General features: G+C 46.1%; 1 protein-coding gene across 1 annotated transcript; it reads right to left on the bottom strand.

The window, feature by feature from the left end:
• Nucleotides 1–7,788: 7,788 nt before the first annotated feature.
• PPP1R14B (protein phosphatase 1 regulatory inhibitor subunit 14B) lies at nucleotides 7,789–20,476 on the bottom strand. The gene is made up of 4 exons (XM_069740135.1): nucleotides 19,861–20,476; nucleotides 11,221–11,304; nucleotides 11,107–11,139; nucleotides 7,789–8,046 (listed from the first exon to the last, which is right to left on the bottom strand). The coding sequence occupies exons 1-4, from the start codon at nucleotides 20,062–20,064 to the stop codon at nucleotides 7,978–7,980; spliced, it is 390 nt and encodes a 129-aa protein (XP_069596236.1). The 5' UTR covers nucleotides 20,065–20,476; the 3' UTR covers nucleotides 7,789–7,977.
• Nucleotides 20,477–21,196: the final 720 nt, after the last annotated feature.

Raw genomic sequence — 21,196 nt, 5'->3', positions numbered from 1 at the left:
ATTTCAGTTGTTTTTTGTAATTCCTCCATCCTCAGTGAACATATAAGCGTCTAAATAAAATTAAGTGTCTTGGTGTGTGGGGGGAGGGGGTGTTTACTGAGTCATGGTAAACGGCCTTTGTAAGAGGTTAAATGATTAACCATTAAAAGAAAACCCTGGCTGCAATTTGGCAGCTCATAAGGGTATCTTTCACCATGACACTAGTGAACATTAATGTGGGGCATTGATAGATAATGTGTGAAGAGCCACGCTACAAAGTGAAAGGATCATGTATATATGTATACTTGGGATAAGGGAGGTACATGAATATGATATAGAAATGACTATAAAATGATATTGCATGTCAGAGTAGGGAAATCAGAATACCGAGACTTCTACTGTGTCTCTAGTGTAGGGACTCGGTCTACTTAAATAATTAAAAGCGTAGTAAGTACTATGTAGAGCGCATATAGATCCCAAATTATGTACCTTTCTCCCTGTTGAGGAGTCTTAATGTCACAGGGTAAAGGATAAAACGCAGGCGCAAGAGATGGCCGGCGCAGAAGACGAACTAGGAACTGCGCTCATAAACTAGCTGATTAATTCAGGGGCGCATGCGCCGGTAAGCGCATTCAGATAACACCGACCAGGACCTGAAGTCAGGTGATAGAGGAGCCGAATAGGCTAAGAGTATGTATGCGCGGTGGCTCTAATACACGGATGTGTATATCTAGGCACATAAAAAGGAACGGGGGACATTGGTGACAGATAAAGTACAATGGGAACATGTACCAAGTCGCCCTAAGAGCGCAAAGATAATGCAATAGCCTGGGATATCCAGGATAGGATTAAGGAGCCGCCGGCTTAAGGGAACATGCGCAGATGCACTATTGCACAGAGTTGTTATTGAGGGACGCTCAATGGTAAAAAGGGCCTTGAAACCATTTAAAATACCGGATAAACTATTCTGAACACAATATCAGATCTTTTTGATAGGTGTTGAAACATTTGAACTAAGTGTATGAGCGCAAATGCACCATTGCACAGAGGTGTTATTGAGGGACGCTCAATGGCAAAAAGGGCCTTGAAACCAATTAAAGAGTATTTATAGATCGCTTAAAGTACTGAAAAACTATTCTGAATGCAATATTAGATTTTTTTTGATAGGTTTGAAACATTTGAACCAAGTGTATGATTGACACAAGTTGAAAGGAAGTGATGACAGATTGGAATCTAGGTGCCTCCCCCTCCCTTATTTAATGATAACCAGATTGGACAAGAGAGGGACTGCCTTATCCTCACATGGAGGACGCCGCTGAATGAGGTTATGTCTGCCACTGCAGAATACCTCCACTAACCTGGACATTTAACCTGGACATTTTATTCCCCTGATGAACCCCCGTAACGGGGAGGGAAACGCGTTGGGAAGAGAAAGAGGACATATCATCCAGGGTGGTTATACTAACTAAAGGGCTTCACTAAGTAGGCTCAAACTTGGGGACTGCCCTTGTTAGGGCGGGAGTCTTATACACGGGGCACGACAGGGAAGATAGCTTCAAACCCTCCCCCCCCACCTACCTATATTTTTTTTTTTTTCTCCCCCCCATTGGAAAAGGTCTATTGGTCTCCGTCCCACGTCGTGCTCTCAATAAGCACAAGAATCTATAACAAGAGAGAGACAGCAATTGGGTGAGATCATGCCATTTTTCTTGTCTAGTGCACGTTTAAACATGAGCACCAAATTGTTTTTAAAGTACACATAATTTTAGAGGTATACATATTAAATGTTAAGTTTTAGAGTCTAGTGGCTGGCTATGCTGGGTTGTTTGCTGATTACCAATCTCCAGTCTGGCCTTGGGTATACATAAGAACCAGCCTGCACGTCTTCCTCTGCTTACTGCCATTGAATGGAATCATTGATTCCTGAGGCTGACCTGACAAACAAGCAAATCTCTAATACGACACAACAATAAGATCGATGATGTAACCGGTGCTCCGTGCTGGAAAGTCTGCATCCCTTACAGCCATGGACTCCGCTCTATGTGCGTTGGTCCACTAGTCTTTAGAACAAGGCCAGCTCCTCACAGGCAGGGTTTATGGCCTTCACAACCAGTTTAATGTATTTTATCTAAGGAATCTAAGAGCTATAGCTTTTTGTTGACGATGCTATAACATCTGTCCGATAAGTTCAAATTCTATTACGACCATTTTTGAAGTACATTTACGTTGAATAAGGGTCATCCAGTTGAGCTAGATTTTTGCAACTCTTGTCTACCAGCTGCGTAGGGCGGCTGATGAAAACTGATGGGAACAAAAAAAATAAAATGTATTTTTATGCTGGAATAAACAATCCAATCACCTCGTGAATGAGCAGTTTGCTTGCTTGGCAATTATCAGCTTTTTTTTTTTTTTTTCATGTGTGATAGTGGTGAGAAGGCGAGTTGTAGTCGAGAGAGAAAAAAAACTGTAGTTCTGTCTTATGTTCCAAAACCAGGTATATATTTTTGATTGCTAGAAAGGCCGATGTTCTGGTTCTCCCTACTGAATTGTGTGCAAAATTCCCAAATATGACTGCTAAGCTATGAAGCCTTTAAAAAAAAAAAAAAAAAAAGACAGGATAAAGGATTATAGACTGTCATTACCAGTTTGATGCCTATTAATATACAGTGGCTTGTGGAAGTATTCACCCCCTTGGTTTTTTACCTATATTGTTACATTACGACCTGTGTTTAAATGTTTTTGTAATCCGATGTGTGACGCTTCAGCGCTACATAGTCTAAATTAGTGAAGTGAGAAAAATACAGGCGTAAATTAGATTTATGGGATCATAGAATTAAAAATTGGCATGTGCATATGTATTCACCCCTTTTTGCTATGAAGCCCCTATAAATGTCTAGTGCAAGCAATAACCTTAATAGGTCACATGCTTAGTGACAGGATATCCACCTGGATGCAACCTAAGTGGCACATGTCTGTCAGTATTGACTAAAGAGCTTTCCATCTGAATAAACAGTGGGCACAAAAAGCTTTTACTTACACACAAAATTTATAAGGCTTGTTTTGAGTTTGCCAAAATACATATGGGAGACTCCCCACACATAATGAGGCAGGTGCTGTGGTCAGATGAGACCAAAATTGAACCTTTTGGCCATCAAAGTAAATTCTGTATGGAGCCAAACCAACACAGCTTATCATCCCAAGAACACCATCCCCACAGTGATACGTGGTGGCAGCATCATGCTCTGGGGGATGTTTTTTGGCACAGACAGGGAAAACCGTATGAGTCAAAGGGAAGATGGATGGTGTAAAATACAGGGATTTTCTTGAGCAAAACCTGTTTGTCAGTGATTTGAGACTGGGAGGAAGGTTCATCTTCCAACAAGACAATGACCCAAAGCCCACTGCTAAAGCAACACTCGAGTGGTTTAAAGGGAAACGTGAAAATGTTTTTTAGTATCTTTGTCAAAGCACAGACCATCATCCAACTAACAATCTCTGGTAAGACTTGAAGATTGCTGTTCACCAGAGGAAACCATCTAACTTGAAGGAGCTGGAGCAGTTTTATCTTGAGGAATGGGCAAAAATCCCAGTGGTAAGATATGGAAAGCTCATAGAGCTTTATCAAAAGGGACTTGCAGCTGCAATTGAGCAAAAAAAAGGCTCCACAAAGTACTGACTTTTCGTAGGGAGTGAATAGTTATGCACACTGAAGTTTTCAGTTATTTTGCTTGCTTCACAATAAAAAGTTGTAGGCATGTTCTTTACATGAACTGATGCAAACCCTTAAAAACAACAAGTGAAATTCTAGGTTGTGAGGTAGCAAAGCACGAAAAATGCCAAGGGGGTGAAAACTTTTTAACAAGCCACTGTATCTGGACAGGTCATTTGGTATATAAAAGGATACATGTTCCTAGCCTTTCCCGGTAAAGTGTTGTTCCCATCATGGCATATTAGTCCACCATATAGATATCTCTTGTGATTCTGGGTCTTAGTGACTACTTCACATGTTTGGGGTTTTTTTTTTTACAGCTACAGGACCCTTTTTTATCATTTTTTAATGCAGGTTACTTTATAGTATCACAATATTTTCTCCTTCGCCTCATTGGGGGATACAGCAAGAACTACAAGAACCACGGTCTGTGTCTCCCAATGAATGGGTCGGAGAAAAGGATTTTACGGTGAGTACACAAAAATCCCTATTTCTCATTTCCATCTAGTCACTTCACATTACAGAAAATTGCCTTAAAGAGGTTGTTCACTAAGTTACCTTTGATGACCTATCCTTAGGATAGGTCATCAATGTCTGTTCATTTGGAGACCCACACTAGGCACCCCTGCCGATCAGCTGTTCTCTGCTGGCGGTAATACCTTGAATTGCGGAGATGCTCCGTCTTCTGATAGTGGCCGCGGCTGGGTACTGCATATTCACCTATTCATTTGAATAAGTGGTGCCCAGCTGCGGCCACTATCTGAGAAGCCTGAGCAACTCCGCAATTCAGCAGTTTCGGCTGCTGACATGGAGAACAGCTGATGGACATGGGTGTCGGACCCCAACCGATCAGACATTGATGACCTAAGGATACGTCAATGATAAAGTAGTGGACAGCCTCTTTAAAGTGAATCTGTCAGTAAGATCTACCTGTCTAATTTGCATATCAATTCAAATACTAATTTCTCTGTAATGCAGCAACAGATTAAAAGTATAAAGTGTCAATGGATTTAGCTTTTAAAGACCTGCATGATAATATAGGAGGTGTGGAAACTAGGAGGGGTTGATTTTATGGATAGAGTCCTTGTTACAGAACCCCCAGCACCAAGAATATGTTATGCTATATATATATATATATATATATATATATATATATATATATATATATTATGTATAATAGGTTCCATGTGAAATGCATCAGTCCACAGGCTGCATCCCTGGGCAGAGGGGACAAGATATTCTCCTTCTGACCTCCCCCATCTTTGTAATTCCCACAGTAAATACCAGCAGGCTCCGGCCCCCCGCGGCTATTGTAATGTATGTCTGGCCTGTTTTTTCTATTGGTCTGCCCTGTGTATCTGTGTTATATATTCTGTGTGCTGTGAATAAAGTGTGTTCTTTTAGACTGGAAATACCTGGAGTAGCAGTCAGCTTTTATATGCTCCCATGTAATCAAGAAATTCTAGCCAGCGTCCCTCATTCAGAATCCAGCAAAAGCAGAGTGGACCTCCTGAAACACGGGGGGTGCTGAAAGAGGTACTACAGCACAGTAGACCCCGTTACACTGGTGGCAGACAGCGGGATGTGATACCCCTTCTACAGGAGGAAAGGGATGAATGGAAGACAACTACCAGAAGTTAAAGAGGACTACACTAAAAGATCTGGTGGAAGCCCGAGGGTTAATCGCCAGCAACAAAACAAAAGCGGATTTGATAGCAGCCATCATGGAACACGACTGTGCAGCGCCCCCCAAGGTGAACGTGGAGGAGACTGAATTCCAGAGGGAGGTAAAGAACAGACTGGCGTTCTATGGCCCAAACCCTGCAGTAGAGATCATACGAGAGGTGATGGCTGATGTGCGTACTGATCTGAAGGAAGAGATGGCCGAGCGGACCAGGATAGAGCTAACCAAGATGGAGATGGCAGAGCAGACCAAAGTGGAGCTGGCCAAGATGGAGATGGCAGAGAGGAGAGTCAGCGAGCAAGGGGAGCTCTGGCCTCCGCCCAGGTACCTTCAACAGTAAGCCACAAAAAGATGCAGTATAATGCCTTCCGACAGTTGGGGGAGGCAGAGGAAGACATTGATGGCTTTCTGCAGGACTTTGAGCGGCAGTGTGCCCTTCATCAAGTGAAGCCAGAGGAACGGGTTCAGATTCTGGCCAGCAAGCTGACAGGCCGGGCAGCGGACGCCTATCGCACGGTACCTGATGAGGACTGTACGGACTATGAGCGGATCAAAGAAGTGATCTTGGCCCGGTATGTGCTGACACCAGAGGCATACCGCCAAAAGTTCCGCGGACTTATAAAACGAGTAACCGATACCCACGCTGAATGAGCCTGTAAATTACGGCGGTCACTGCTACAGAGGGTACAAGGGAGCCAAGCAACCACTAAGGAGGACGTCCTCCAGATCTTCTTGTTAGAACGATTCTTTAATGGACTAAACCCCGAGACACAGGAATGGCTTGGGGACAGGCAGCCAATGACTCTTGAGGAAGCCGCTCGTCTGGCCGATGAACATCATGACGCCAGGAGGCCTCAGTTGTCCGGATTAAAGATGGTCACTAGGGGTCCGCCCATGGACCTGGAGGGCCCCAAACCACCGAAGATTGTAGGGGGACCAGCTAGAAACCCGGCCTACCCCAGTTCCCCTGGGGCGCGATGCCACACCTGCCGTCAGCTGGGTCACCTGCAAAGACAATGTCCAAACCGGACTCAGCATACCCAGTGGCCAAAGGCGGGAACAGCTACCTTCCGCCGGGCCGCTGTACACTGCTACCAAGGCAAAGCTGACCCGGCATTGGGGGCTACAACTAACCAAGGGGTGGAAGACATGGAGGAAGTGCTGCATGAAGTAGACCCCGTGCAGGCAGCCCGGGCAGATAATCGACAACAGCATTGACAGGTCGTGTGGGTTAATGGGAAACGCATGCAGGGACTAAGAGATTCCGGAGCAACTTTGACCCTTGTGAAGCCTCATCTCGTCCGGGACCAAGAGAAGACGGACCGGACAGTGGCAGTCCGTGTAGCAGGGGGCCAGAGCCTGCTGGTATTTACTGTGGGAATTACAAAGGTGGGGAAGGTCAGAAGGAGAATATCTTGTCCCCTTTGCCCAGGGATGCAGCCTGTGGACTCATGCATTTCACATGGAACCTATTATACATAATTTATATATATATAACACAACATATTCTTGGTGCTGGGGGTTCTGTAACAGTCCTTATAAAGCCTCTCCTACAGATGAGTACGTTCACCGGATTCATGTGTTTTACAATATCATTATTTTTTTCGTCGTGCTTGGTAAGATGAGGGTCATGGCTTAGACATCAAAATTTGTCTAAAGTAAGCAAACCAAGAAGTGATATGAAAAGTTAGTCCCAGCAAATGTATCACAGACCTTGAATGTGGTGCAACTAGTTCGAAGATGTCTCAATTTACAGGGCATCGGATAGCTGTTCGGACCCTCATTTCCCAGGGGCAGGTTTAATAAGACAACATATCAGCTCAATTTTTGCAAAGAAACAAACAAAAAAAAAAAAATCACTAACCTAATGAGGCTGACTTACTAAGGCCAGTGCATCGCATTTATTCTTTTTAACGTGGTCGACCGTGACCTTGATAAAAGCGAACACTGCCGAAAATGAGATCAGACAGAACACAAGAGTGAGTCCATCTGCTTCACTAAAGTCAATGGTGATGTCGGCAGATATGCTCGAATCCTGTCTTTCCAGGGCTTTCCAGATCATTTTACGCTTTACAAATTGAACACTAGTTCTAAAATTACACTAGTGTAAAAACAATATACACAGAGTTGTACAGACATGCCTGTTTGATGCACTTTTTAGTGAACTTTTCTTCACTTTTATGCTCCAAAGAGCACTAATAATGCGCCCGTCTAGTCAACGCTTGAGTAACCGTCTCACCCTTTATGGTTGCAATGCATCATTTTCGGCACGTCTCCTGGGTACCGTCACCAGGCAATCAGTCTCTCTCGAGAGAGAGAGACTAGGCAGAAAAGATCAGGTTTGTTGTGAAGATGAATTACTAGTGAGAGGGAGACCGGTCATAATAAATACGGAGCAGGCAGATCGGACACAGTCTTAGAACACTTAATTACAGTTTTATTTAGTTAAAAAAAGATTTCTACAAAATAGTCATATAAAAAAAAAACGGCTCCCCTGCACCCCATCCCCCTACCCACACCCTGAGTGCAGGGGCAGCCTGTGACCCTGCGATTCTGCACTTCTACCAGGACGATAGGGAGGTGCCATGTTCCATCAGTGCGTCCATCACTTCTTCTGGGGAGTACTCAGCTTCTGCATTCCCTGTATCTTCTCCAGTAATCCAGAAATAAAGGCCTGTATGGTGACACACCGGAATTAGTATGATCTTTCATTACATGCAAATCACCGATTGTTTTTTTTTTTTCTCCAAAACCAATGACACGCTGCTTAGGGTCTGTAGACTTTTTTTTTTTTTTTTTGGGGGGGGGGGGACGGGGGGGAGATCTATTGGCGCTATAGAGTATTGCCCAACATTAGCTTCTGACATGTGCCACCCTACAGTCATTGACTCCCACTGTAAGTAGCAGATATTGCATGGTAATTGTTTATTCTGCCTCTCTGAGTCAGAAACTGTAGTAGACTGCACCTTCCCATACAGTGAAATAAAAAATATATATATACACATTTACTGGGGCACACATAAGAGTATATATCAGACATGCCTAGAGAAAAAAAATGGGGTGTGAAAAGCACCTCTGTGGGATATCCATATATTCAAATGTGCTCTTGGTGCCTACAGGGCTCCATCAAAATAATGCTGAAATCTGGCAGACAAAAATCATTGGCTTTACCATTCCCATTGGCTGGAGGCCTTTACCCTTTATCAAAATTTCAGCTGGTATGTGATTTAAGGAGCAATGTTTCTCCTTGGGGAGAGTGACAAGCCAAGCCTGGCCTGTCAGAGTGAGGAGACTTATCAGCCATGCCTGCGCCTCTGGAAAATTAAAATATGCAAGTTGTCTCTTCACAGAGGAAGAGGACTAGATCTCTAGTTCCACCTATAAGGGTATGTGTCCACGTTCAGGATTGCATCAGGATTTGGTCAGGATTTTTCATCAGTATGTGTAAGCCAAAACCAGGAGTGGAACAATCAGAGGAAAAGTATAATAGAAACATATGCACCACTTCTGCATTTATCACCCACTCCTGGTTTTGGCTACAAATACTGATGAAAAATCTTGACCAAATCCTGATGCAATCCTGAACGTGGACACATACCCTTAGGCTGCCATCACACTAGCAGTATTTGGTCAGTATTTTACATTATTATTATTATTTATTTATATAGCACCATTGATTCCATGGTGCTGTACATGAGAAGGGGTTACATACAAGTTACAAATATCACATACAGTAAACAAACTAAAAATGACGGACTGATACGGAGGGGCGAGGACCCTGCCCTTGCGGGCTTACATTCTACAGGATTATGGGGAAGGAGACAGTAGGTTGAGGGTTGCAGGAGCTCCGGTGTTGGTGAGGCGGTAGCTCCGGTGTTGGTGAGGCGGTAGCTTCGATAGTGATGAGGCGGCAGCGGGGTCAGTGCAGGCTGTAGGTTTTCCTGAAGAGATGAGTTTTCAGGTTCCGTCTGAAGGATCCGACTGTGGTTGATAGTCGGACGTGTTGGGGCACAGAGTTCCAGAGGATGGGGGATATTCGGATATTCGGGAGAAGTCTTGGAGGCGATTGGATGAGGAGCGAATAAGTGTGGAGGAGAGAAGTATTTGTAAGCCAAAACCAGGAGTGGGTGATAAATACAGAAGTGGTGCATATGTTTCTATTATACTTTTCCTCTAATTGTTCCACTCCTGGTTATGGCTACAAATACTGATGTAAAATACTGACCAAATACTGCTAGTGTGATGGCAGCCTTAGGGTATGTTTCCACAATCAGGAAACGCTGCGTTTTTGACGCCGCAGCGTCCAGATGTTACAGCATAGTGGAGGGGATTTCATGAAATCCCGTCTCCACTAAGCCTTAAAAGACGCATGCGGCAGACACGCGAAAACGCACATGCGGCGCGTCTTTTAAGAACGCAGCATGTCCTTGCATTGCAGAAACAATGCAAGGACAACGCAGGTGACCTGCCAGTGACCTCAGGTGCAGATTTGGTCAGTATTTTACCTGCATATAATCCTGACCAAATCCTGATGCAATCCTGAACGTTGACACATACCCTTAGAAGCAGCAATCCTAAAAGTTAATATTGACCCTTTAACGAGCCATGCCACATGACTTGGGATCAAAGCCAAACCAGGATTTCAATTTGCAGAAACAATGTTTCGGGGGTATTGCCCCTCGTCAGTGAAAAGCATGGGCTCTGATTCTGCTAGGTGAGAGGCTTAAGACTGGGATCTAAAGGTAACATTTCTTCTTATGGAGAGTGAGGAGACTTATAAGCCATGCATGCTCTTCTGGGAAATTAAATATGCAAATTGCCTCTTCAGAGGAAGAGGACTGGAAGTCTAGTGCCACCTAGTGGAAGTAGGGATCCTAAAAGTCAGTATCGGCCCATTCCACAGCTGGTATGTGACTAAATGAAGTGGTATACTTCTGCATTATACAAGATGCACTGGGAAGAGACTACCTTGCAGAGACAAAGCAGGTTAGGTGGAGGTAAGATGGTCTCATGGATCATATTTATAGTCGACCTATGAGAAATCTGGTTTTAAAAAGATCCCAAGAAATCATGGAGGATCCCCGACTTAGAATGGAGTCTATTAATGCTGTGATCGATTAATATTTGTAATATATTTGAAGCCAAAAGTATCAGAACCCCAGACAGAAAACAGAGAAAGATAAAGCAAAGTGGAAAGCATCCACTCTTATCCTCTGATGTTGCTTTAAACCCTTCCTGCTCTGTGGCGTATACATCAGCTATAGTGTTGATGCATGGAGCAGGCTCAGGAGCTGCACCCGCTCCACACAGGACAGATATCCAAAATACACTACCAGTTGACAAACGCTATCCCTGCTGTGGCCATTGACTGACAGCAGCAGTAAAGTGGCACAGCCACGTTCGGACATTTGTGCACCTATTCATCTCCCCTTCCCCCCGTGTTGCCTTGCCATCTTGGTGCCGCTGTGAAGCCCAGGCACAGGCTGAGCTTCAGGGGGGACCAGCATGCTCCCTACAAGAACGTGTATAAAAAAAAAATATATATATATATATTAGCCGTCCTATGGCTATGTGGATGGAAAAGTGTAAAAAAGTTATGACTTGGAAGACGAAGAAAAAAATGTAACAAACAAAAGTTGTCGGTAGGCTTTAGAGGGTAAACAGATACAATATGGCTGTAAATACCAGTTATAAATGTATCACCCAAACATGAAGCGGAGAGACGTCCACTCACCTCGGTTGGTTTATAACAGTCATTAAGAAGTTCCTGCAAAGAATGAAGACCGAGGTCAGACATCGGAGATGTTCCAGGACACGCTGCAGCCATCTCTACAGAACGGACACTTACCTTCACCCTCTCACCCCTCTGTTCATCAGTTTCCATATCTAATAATTCATCCACATCAATTTCCAGTTCTGGGATTTCTTCTTCCTGTGAAAACAAGACATTTCATATATAAAACCCACAACAACTAGGAAGCAATGGTCTTTGAGGCATATCAGAGCGACTGTCGCATGTTCCGGAGGTCAAATGTAAAGAAATTCAGAACAAAGGGAGGGGAGGGGGGCTGCAAAATTCCACAGAGAAGATATAAGCCGCTCATTGCCAGCGTGAAATGCTGATATGACCACAGCTGGGCACACATGGCCCGATACTACAGCCCTGCCCGCTCATCAGGGTAACTGACACCTTGTGTACTGCTATCGCGGCAGGGGCACCGGGGAAAGGCCAAAGTCTCCCACCAGGGTTAGTTGGGTATCTGTTAATCGCAATATAATTTTGTAATTCCATTTTGATGAATTAGCTGCAGGGATGCAGGATTGTATAATATACAGCACCAGTACGGGAAAAATATCACTGAGGCTGAACTCAATAACGGAACGTCATAATGAACCACAGTGTGGAAAAATCGTACATGCATAATGGAAAGTAAGTGCATATGGAAAAGTATTAACTTACAAATCAATTAATGTCACTCAATTCATGCTCAGCCTGGTTCACACAAACCTAAAAAGCAGCTATAAAGTCCTTTTAATCATCCCAAATAAGTTTTGTAAATGTTAGGGTCAGAAAAATGATATAGTGCATGATGGCATCTCTCTGATTGGCACCGATGGCAGTTCCTGGCAAATTCCGCATTCATTCAAACCCAACATTATAATCAGTTTTCTCATTATAATAACCTTCCTCTAACATTTCTCTAGCATATATGTACGAGATAAGGAAATGAATTGTCAGGCCGAGGACTGATGTGTATGACAATCTCTACAAAAAATGTTGGCGCCATATAATTGCTATGAATATATGTGCTTATACAGAAGTAGGCAAACTAAACATACATGAAAGGAGGTGAAGCACAAGAAGAGTTCGGGGGCGGTTACCTTCTCGGCTCCGTGCCTGGAACCATTGAACTGTGCCACAGGTTCCCCAGGGGGCAGACTTAGAGACCGGGACAGGAAGGAAGCCGGGCAGGGAGCGGGAAAGGAGCGTGAGCAGCGGTCAGAGCAGGACAAATACAGGGAGATCGCCCAAAAAGACTGCATCTTGTGAGTACATGAAAGCAGACTCTGCTGTGACTGGAGAGGGGCGCCTTGACACCCGTGCAGAGACTGTGGCTCGTGCAGAGACTGTGACCCCTGGTACCCACGGTATTAGTGCAGAACCCTTGATTCCTTTTCAAAGACTTAATAATAGGCTGACCATCGCTTTTCTGGGATAGGCTGTGCTGTAAAAGTTAAAGCCTCAGAGCCGGTGTATATCACATTAACTCCCGAAACCCCAGGCAGGGGGCTCCTAGAGACTACTCAGCCCACGGAGAACAGAGGAACGACAAGTGCAGCTGTATCTCGGCGCCTACGTTGGAGAAGACGACCCTTCAAGCAAGTCCTCATCAGACTGATAAGTGTTTTTCCCAAGAAATTCCTTTTTCTACTGTTATACTGTTTGACTCCCATATTTTTGCACTGTTATATTGTTAGTTATATTCCACTGCTTCCTCTCTGCGAGGAGAACCTGATTCCTGTTAATAAACCCCTCATCTGTTGGTCTGTCTGTTCCGTGGTGACACACTCAGCACCTGCATACTATTACATACAGTTAAAGGGTTTGTCCAGTGGAAGCAAGTTTATCGCTGGGACCCGCAACGATCAGCATTATAATGGAGCGGCAGTGCACATGTTTGACCGTTCATTCCTTCTTAGGAAGCGCTGCACAACAGCATTCCTCATGGGCCGCAAACAGGTCATGTTTTCAGGATTTCCTTGTATTGCACAGGTGATAATTTAATCACCTACACAGAGAATGATTACAGCACCTTGTGCAATGCTAAGGAAATCTTGAAAACGCACATAATTTGCGGCCCTGGAGGAATGCAGTTTGACACCCCTGTCCTACAATCTGCACAGGACTATGGTTACCATCAATAGGTGCACAAGTTGTGGTGGTCACAGTTATCCCTGGGGCGGTAGAGAAAAAAGAACAGGGGTTGAGATTGAGGGAAACAGGCACGTGAAATGACTGTCCCCGCCATGATGCACCGAGCAGCAGAGCTTAGTTTGAACAGTAATCCTGTGCTGATGAAGTCCCTTTAAATCGGCATCTCCTGTCAATTTATATTTTGGATATTTTTCTCAGCATGCACATGAGATTTCTTAAAACAGTGAAACGCAGCAGATTTTCCATGAGTGAATGTGCTGCAGAAAATGCACTTTTGCATTGTGGGAATTTAGCCACATTGCACCGAGTCACTGGTCCCTCTGCAGAGACCAAGGCTCGATATAACAGGTAACCTTAAGGCGTCCCTATAGCATCCGATTGTATCCCTTACTGTATCGCTCACGCCATGCCGGTCTCATAGCGCACCTACGTCCAACTTGTTTGCGCAGAAGAGATGGATTATTCATTGTAGCCTGTTCCACGGTGTGAAGTGGGGATGTGAACGTGATGCCGGTGAGAGAAAGGCTCTACGCTTGTTAAAACATTTACAGCTCCAAAATGCTCAGCTAAACACATTCACAGCCAGAAAATGTGTCCTGATGAGACTCATACCCGGTGACACGCAGCGTTACAGTCATACACCAGCACTACAAACACCATGGATGACTTGGGTTACACTCCTAAGGCTCCCCGAGACATCCTGGCCACACAGACCGGCACATATAGCGTATATGCCGCTAGTAGTCATAGTCAGGGCTGCACTAAGTGTACGACCGACCAATCTTCCGATGTTGGAGATCATTCCTGCAACCAGACATGTCACGTGCGGGAGATCTGTCCGGTCTATGGAACAATTAATTATCTTCCACGCTCATGCAATTTTCAATTTCCATTTACAGTGGTCTGTATACTGCACACAAAGGAGAAAAAAAAAAAGTCTTAAAAGGACACAAAAGTGGGGATATCCAAAATGGAAGACCCCCTATTAATGCAGCGTGAGTACTGCAATATGCTGAGAGCTTTTATTACATGAGTGTCATACTTCTCATGGATGTAGGAAATGAATGTAAGGGTTAACGGCTTCCTCTCTGCTGCCACTGGAGTATATGAGGTATGTGTGTATACTGTATGGATCCCCACAGGAGGGAATGTCACCATGTACATAGGAGCGCGGAGCACACCTACGTAATACAGAATGACACACTCTGGAGACATTACCACTAATGTACTCGGCGGCCGCAGCAATGATGTCACGTCACACATCCTGCCGTGTACAGCTCCTATGCAGACCGACATACAAACAAAAACCTGTGTGGCCTGATCCTACCGCCATGCATGACTCCGAGGCCATGTTCCCACGTGCATCTGCACCGTGCAGCAGGGATGTTGCACCGACATTTACATCACCATTGTGAAGAAGGAGCAGAGGAGCTGCACATTTCACTCTGCATAGCAAAGGGTTAAATCAGTGATGCGGGGTCTTATGGACGGTCGTAATATCGCAAACATAAACCCTTAGCTCGGCTGAATGGTCATGAGTTCTCATTGGGGAGAGAGGAAGGAGGACCCCACACGCACCCAATGGTCGGGCGGTGGGTCTAATATGTACGGGGGGCTTAATGAGACTAATTGCTTTTACGCTACCTGCCAGTCAAAGATACAATTAGGGTATGTGCACACGATGCGGAAAATGCTGCGGATCCGCAGCGTTTCCGCAGCTGCAGGTCCGCAGCAGTTTCCCGTGAGTTTACATTACAATGTAAGCCTATGGGAAACAAAAAACGCTGTGCACATGCTGTGGAAAAAAAGGCGCAGAAGCGCAGCGGTTTACATTCCGCAGCATGTCAATTCTTTGTGCGGATTCCGCAGCGGTTTTACAGCTGCTCCTATGGAAAACCGCAGTTGTAAAACCGCGGTAAATCCGAGATAAATCTGCAGCAAAAACGCAGCGTTTTTGCCCTGCGGATTTACCAAATCTGCTGCGGAAAAATCCGCAGTGGACAAGAATACGTGTGCACATAGCCTAATAGGTCATGAAGCATTGTGGAGCGAGGCCGGCTTCACACATTTAAGATCTACATTCTTCATAGGGATTAGACACAACCACAGAGGTATAAATCACTATAAATCAATAATCACAAAATCAGTAATGTAGAAATAGTATATACCATATCCCAGTGATTTAGTACTCTGTGGAGAAAGGTTGTGGAGAAACCACTATATAGGATAAAACAACCACAGCCAATATATGGACACACCCAGAGAAAGTGACCACGACAAGGATATAAAAAAATGCCTTTATTGTATCTGATTGGCAAAAATAGATACAATAGGATCTCAGATACTTAAAGGTATATATATTAGCCTCATATAATATAGATAATGTGATTCCTCTCATCTGCCTTAATCCGTGATATAAAATTAAAAACTAAGGTGCAAAAGGAGGAAAAAAATAAATAAATAATAAATAATAATAATAAATATATATATATATATATATATATATATACTATTGTATACAAGCCTAATTAATGTGCAACAATAAATGCTTCAATTAATAATGACCAATATAAAGTGCACTTTAAGTATCTGAGATCCTGCACTTCATATATCGCAAATTGCACATTTTTTTCAATCTTACTGATGAATATTGCCGAGCCTTTTTGAATTTTTACAACTATATAATCGTCATATATTTTCTCAGGGGCTCCACTAACCTAGATTTTGTATATATATAATTGGGTCAGCTTTTATATTTTTTTAATTATAACTAATTATGTAACTATATTCTCGTTTTTATGCGCACAATTGTTGTACTATTTTTGCCAATCAGATACAATAAAGGCATTTTTTTATATCCTTGTCGTGGTCACTTTCTCTGGGTGTGTCCATATATTGGCTGTGGTTGTTTTATTCTTCATAGGGAGCAGTCACTGATCTCCTGACATGAACTCAAGTCTCATATATGCCTATGAAGTGGTGACGTTCCGGTCAGGTGACCTACCGGATATTATGGTCTGCACTCGGACGTGTGAGTTACCAAGTCTTCTAGGCTCTGGAGGACACAATGACCGCAGTTGTACAAAAAATATTTAGAATTGAGAGTCCTCAGTGGTTGATACCTTTTAATGGCTAACTGAAAAGATGGTAACAAATTGCAAGCTTTCCAGACTTCTCAGGTCCCTTCATCAGTTGTACAGTCATTGTTGCTTCCCCCATTGGGCACCGCTTTCTAGCGTAGACTGGGGCTAATGTTAGAGTTAAATCAGGCAGCTTAGAGTGATCCATGCTGTGCCCCACACCACAGTATGAAGAAATCACTGTAATTTCCACTACTCCACACTCCTGAGATGGGTGGGACACGTAGCGAACGGGCACGGATCTGACATGGGATGAACGGAGACCCTCCCACACAGTGATACTGTACTGGATATAATGGCACCTCTGTGAGGAGCGTCTACAATCGCCTGTCGGTTCTGTATATACCACAGGCTGCCACAAATAGCCGGCTTTATTGCTGCCATATGTAGGATTGGACTATCCCTTTATCTTAGGCCGTGTTCTATGTCCGTTTGGGGAGCATTAAACCCGAAACAAATCGTTCAGTTACAGGACGCTTTCCTTTGAATGGGCTTTTAGGTTTCCTGAAAAAAAAAGACATCAGTTCCGTTCGTGGTTTCTTGATTTCACAATGGGAAGTGAGTAGATCTTTTTTTTTTTTTTTACATTAACACCTATTTGAAACGGACCAGACGTTGGTTTTATCATTCATTTAACAAATCAGAGGTTTTTTTTCAGCAAAGGTGGCAGAGAACCTCCAGGATAAACAGTTACAAATGTTTACAAAACAAATACTCAAGTTTCTGTTCCATGGATACATTTACACGTTGTTCTCAGTTTAGTATCGGATTGTATCCTTTTTTTTTTTTTTACATCTGTTTTTTTTTTCCCCTACTGGATCTGTTAACAATTAAGAATTAAAGGGATAATTTAATTAAAAAAAATCAATTTAGGAAAGGCTATACAAACAATTCTCTCAAGAAATATAATGCACGTGTCACCGTGTAGTGGGAAAAAAAAAATTCACCCTCTACAGCAAGGCTCGGCTGCCATCTACATCCCCCCTGCCAGGCAATGTATAATGGGAAAATAAATTACTTTTTAATATTGTAAACTAATATGACAATCGCCTTGAATAAACCTTGGAGCTGTTCTCCTGGTGGGGGGAATGCACACCCTGATCTATGGCACATCCGCCCACAACCTACCCACTGATGGATTCAGGGAGGATTCCCATCCCGGGAAGGATGAGGTCACTTCCACAGCTCGTGGTGACGATTCCAAGGAGAGCATTATATTAGGGAACTGCCATGTGAGCGGAGCCGAGACGTCGTTATAAAATCGCTGAAAGGTTTTATGATTTCCTAATAATGTTATAATGTAGAGCGGATTATTCCCCTAATTATTCTGAGCTCGTTTCATGCCCACATGATGCCAGCCCTCCTCAATGTCTCCCGATTTATGGCAGTCACATGCGGATAACAGGTGTCACCAGCTGTTCCTAGGACTCAGGGCAGCATCAGGGGGCGCAGCCAGCTCATACCAGTCCAGAGGGCATATTCATTAGACACTGATGCCCACCCAGGCTGCCAGCTCAGCGCTTCTACTGTCCTAGGTGTTGGCAGTGATAATCTCATTGTCTGTGCAGCACAGGATTAGCAATCTCATTACTGGGATTTGTCTGCTTGCTGGCAGTGCCCTCTGTGGGTGTTGCCCTAACCTGGCAATACCCGTGTGGTAGTCTGTACCCTCACTTGGCAGTGTAGCCTGTGGGTGGTACATGTGCCCCTATGGATGTATGTGCTTTTACATTACAGTGCCCCCTGTGGGTGACGTGTGTGCCCTCACCTGACAGTGCCCCCTGTGGGTGACATGTGTGCCCTCACCTGGCTGTGCCCCCTGTAGGTGACATGTGTGCCCTCACCTGGCTGTGCCCCCTGTAGGTGACATGTGTGCCCTCACCTGACAGTGCCCCAGGTGGGTGACATGTGCCCTCACTTGGCAGTGCCCCCTGTGGGTGACGTGTGCCCTCACCTGACAGTGCCCCCTGTGGGTGACGTGTGTGCCCTCACCTGGCAGTGCCCCCTGTGGGTGACATGTGTGCTCTCACCTGGCTGTGCCCCCTGTAGGTGACATGTGTGCTCTCACCTGGCTGTGCCCCCTGTGGGTGACATGTGTGCCCTCACCTGGCTGTGCCCCCTGTACGTGACATGTGTGCCCTCACCTGACAGTGCCCCATGTGGGTGACATGTGTGCCCTCACTTGGCAGTGCCCCCTGTGGGTGACATGTGTGCCCTCACTTGACAGTGCCCCCTGTGGGTGATGTGTGTGCCCTCACCTGACAGTGCCCCCTGTGGGTGACATGTGTGCCCTCACCTGGCTGTGCCCCCTGTAGGTGACATGTGTGCCCTCACCTGGCTGTGCCCCCTGTAGGTGACATGTGTGCCCTCACCTGACAGTGCCCCCTGTGGGTGACATGTGTGCCCTCACTTGGCAGTGCCCCCTGTGGGTGACGTGTGTGCCCTCACCTGACAATGCCCCCTGTGGGTGACATGTGACCTCACCTGGCAGTCGTACAGCCCCACCAGCTGCTCCTGGATCCACTCCTCCAGCCGCAGCCTCATGTGTGCCCTCACCTGACAGTGCCCCATGTGGGTGACATGTGTGCCCTTACTTGGCAGTGCCCCCTGTGGGTGACATGTGTGCCCTCACTTGGCAGTGCCCCCTGTGGGTGACGTGTGTGCCCTCACCTGACAATGCCCCCTGTGGGTGACATGTGACCTCACCTGGCAGTCGTACAGCCCCACCAGCTGCTCCAGGATCCACTCCTCCAGCCGCAGCCTCATGTGTGCCCTCACCTGACAGTGCCCCATGTGGGTGACATGTGTGCCCTTACTTGGCAGTGCCCCCTGTGGGTGACATGTGTGCCCTCACTTGGCAGTGCCCCCTGTGGGTGACATGTGTGCCCTCACCTGACAGTGCCCCCTGTGGGTGATGTATGTGCCCTCACCTGGAAGTGCCCCCTGTAGGTGACACGTGTGCCCTCACCTGGCTGTGCCCCCTGTGGGTGACGTGTGCCCTCACCTGGCTGTGCCCCCGGTGGGTAACATCTGTGCCCTCACCTAGCTGTGCCCCCTGTGGGTGACATGTGTGCCCTCACTTGGCAGTGCCCCCTGTGGGTGACATGTGTGCCCTCACCTGACAGTGCCCCCTGTGGGTGACGTGTGTGCTCTCACCTGGCTGTGCCCCCTGTGGGTGACATGTGCCCTCACCTGGCTGTGCCCCCTGTAGGTGACATGTGCCCTCACCTGGCAGTGCCCCCTGTGGGTGACATGTGCCCTCACCTGGCTGTGCCCCCTGTGGGTGACATGTGTGCCCTCACCTGGCTGTGCCCCCTGTGGGTGACATGTGCCCTCACCTGGCTGTGCCCCCGGTGGGTGACATCTGTGCCCTCACCTGGCAGTGCCCCCTGTGGGTGACATGTGCCCTCACCTGGCAGTCGTACAGCCCCACCAGCTGCTCCAGGATCCACTCCTCCAGCCGCAGCCTCTTCCTCAGCTCCTTGCGGTCGTACTTGACTGTCACTTTCCCCGGGTGTCGTCTCTCCGGCTCCTCCGCCGTCTCTCCCGGGGACTGGAAGTACACCCGGGGCGAGGTGGGATGGGGCCCGGAGCCGGGGCTGCTGAGCGCGGCCATGGGAGAAGGGACAGCTCAGGGGGACAGGAGGGGGCAAGTGACAGCCGGACAGACAAAGACAGGCAAAAAGTGACAGTCACCGGGAGAAGAGACTGCTGACAGCAGGGCGCTCACTGAGACCCCCGACACCGGCCCATACCGCGGGCAGCCAGCAGACAATGAACACTCTCTGTCACACTGAGGCGCTCTCCTCCATGCCGGGCCCGTCTCTGCCCACGTGGAGTCCTCCGGCCGCTGCAGTCTCTTCCTGTCCGTCTCTTTCTCTCCTTTGTTTCTGCCCGTCTCTCCCAGTTCCTCCCTCTCCCGCCTCGTACAGCGCCGTCCCCTCCTCCTGGGCTGTCTCGGCAGTCGCAGCTGTCCCGGGCGCTCCTCACTGCAGCTGTCCCTTCTGGGAGAGTTTCCTGTGTCCTCTCACATGGCTGCGACCAGCTCACATGGGGGGAGGAGGACAGTGAGAGGGCTCATGTGTGATGGGTCAGTCAGTGTGTGATGGGTCAGTGTATAGTGTGTGATGGGTCAGTGTATGATGTCAGTGTATGATGTGTGATCTGTGATGTGTCAGTGTATAGTGTGTGATGTGTGATGTCAGTGTATAATGTGTGATGTCAGTGTATGATGTGTAATGTCAGTGTGTGATGGGTCAGTGTATGATGTCAGTGTATGATGTGTGATCTGTGATGTGTCAGTGTATAATGTGTGATGTGTGATGTCAGTGTATAATGTGTGATGTCAGTGTATGATGTGTAATGTCAGTGGGTGATGTGTGATGTCAGTATATAATGTGTGATGTGTGATCTGTGATGTGTCAGTGTATAGTGTATGATGTGTGATGTCAGTGTATGATGTGTAATGTCAGTGGGTGATGTGTAATGTATGATGTCAGTGTATAATGTGTGATGTGTCAGTCAGCGTGTGATGTCAGTGTGTGATGTCAGTGTATGATGTCAGTGTATGATGTGTGATGTCAGTGCATGATGTGTGATGTCAGTGTGTGATGTCAGTGCATGATGTGTGATGTCAGTGTGTGATGTCAGTGCATGCTGTGTGATGTCAGTGTATGATGTCACTGTATGATGTGTGATGTCAGTGTATGATGTGTAATGTATGATGTCAGTGTAAAATGTGTGATGTG

Source organism: Ranitomeya imitator, chromosome 9 (genome assembly GCF_032444005.1).
Source record: "Ranitomeya imitator isolate aRanImi1 chromosome 9, aRanImi1.pri, whole genome shotgun sequence".
NCBI classification, from domain to species: Eukaryota; Metazoa; Chordata; class Amphibia; order Anura; family Dendrobatidae; genus Ranitomeya; species Ranitomeya imitator.
Note: the sequence above shows the minus strand (reverse complement) of the source record. Positions and strands in the feature narration are given on the sequence as shown.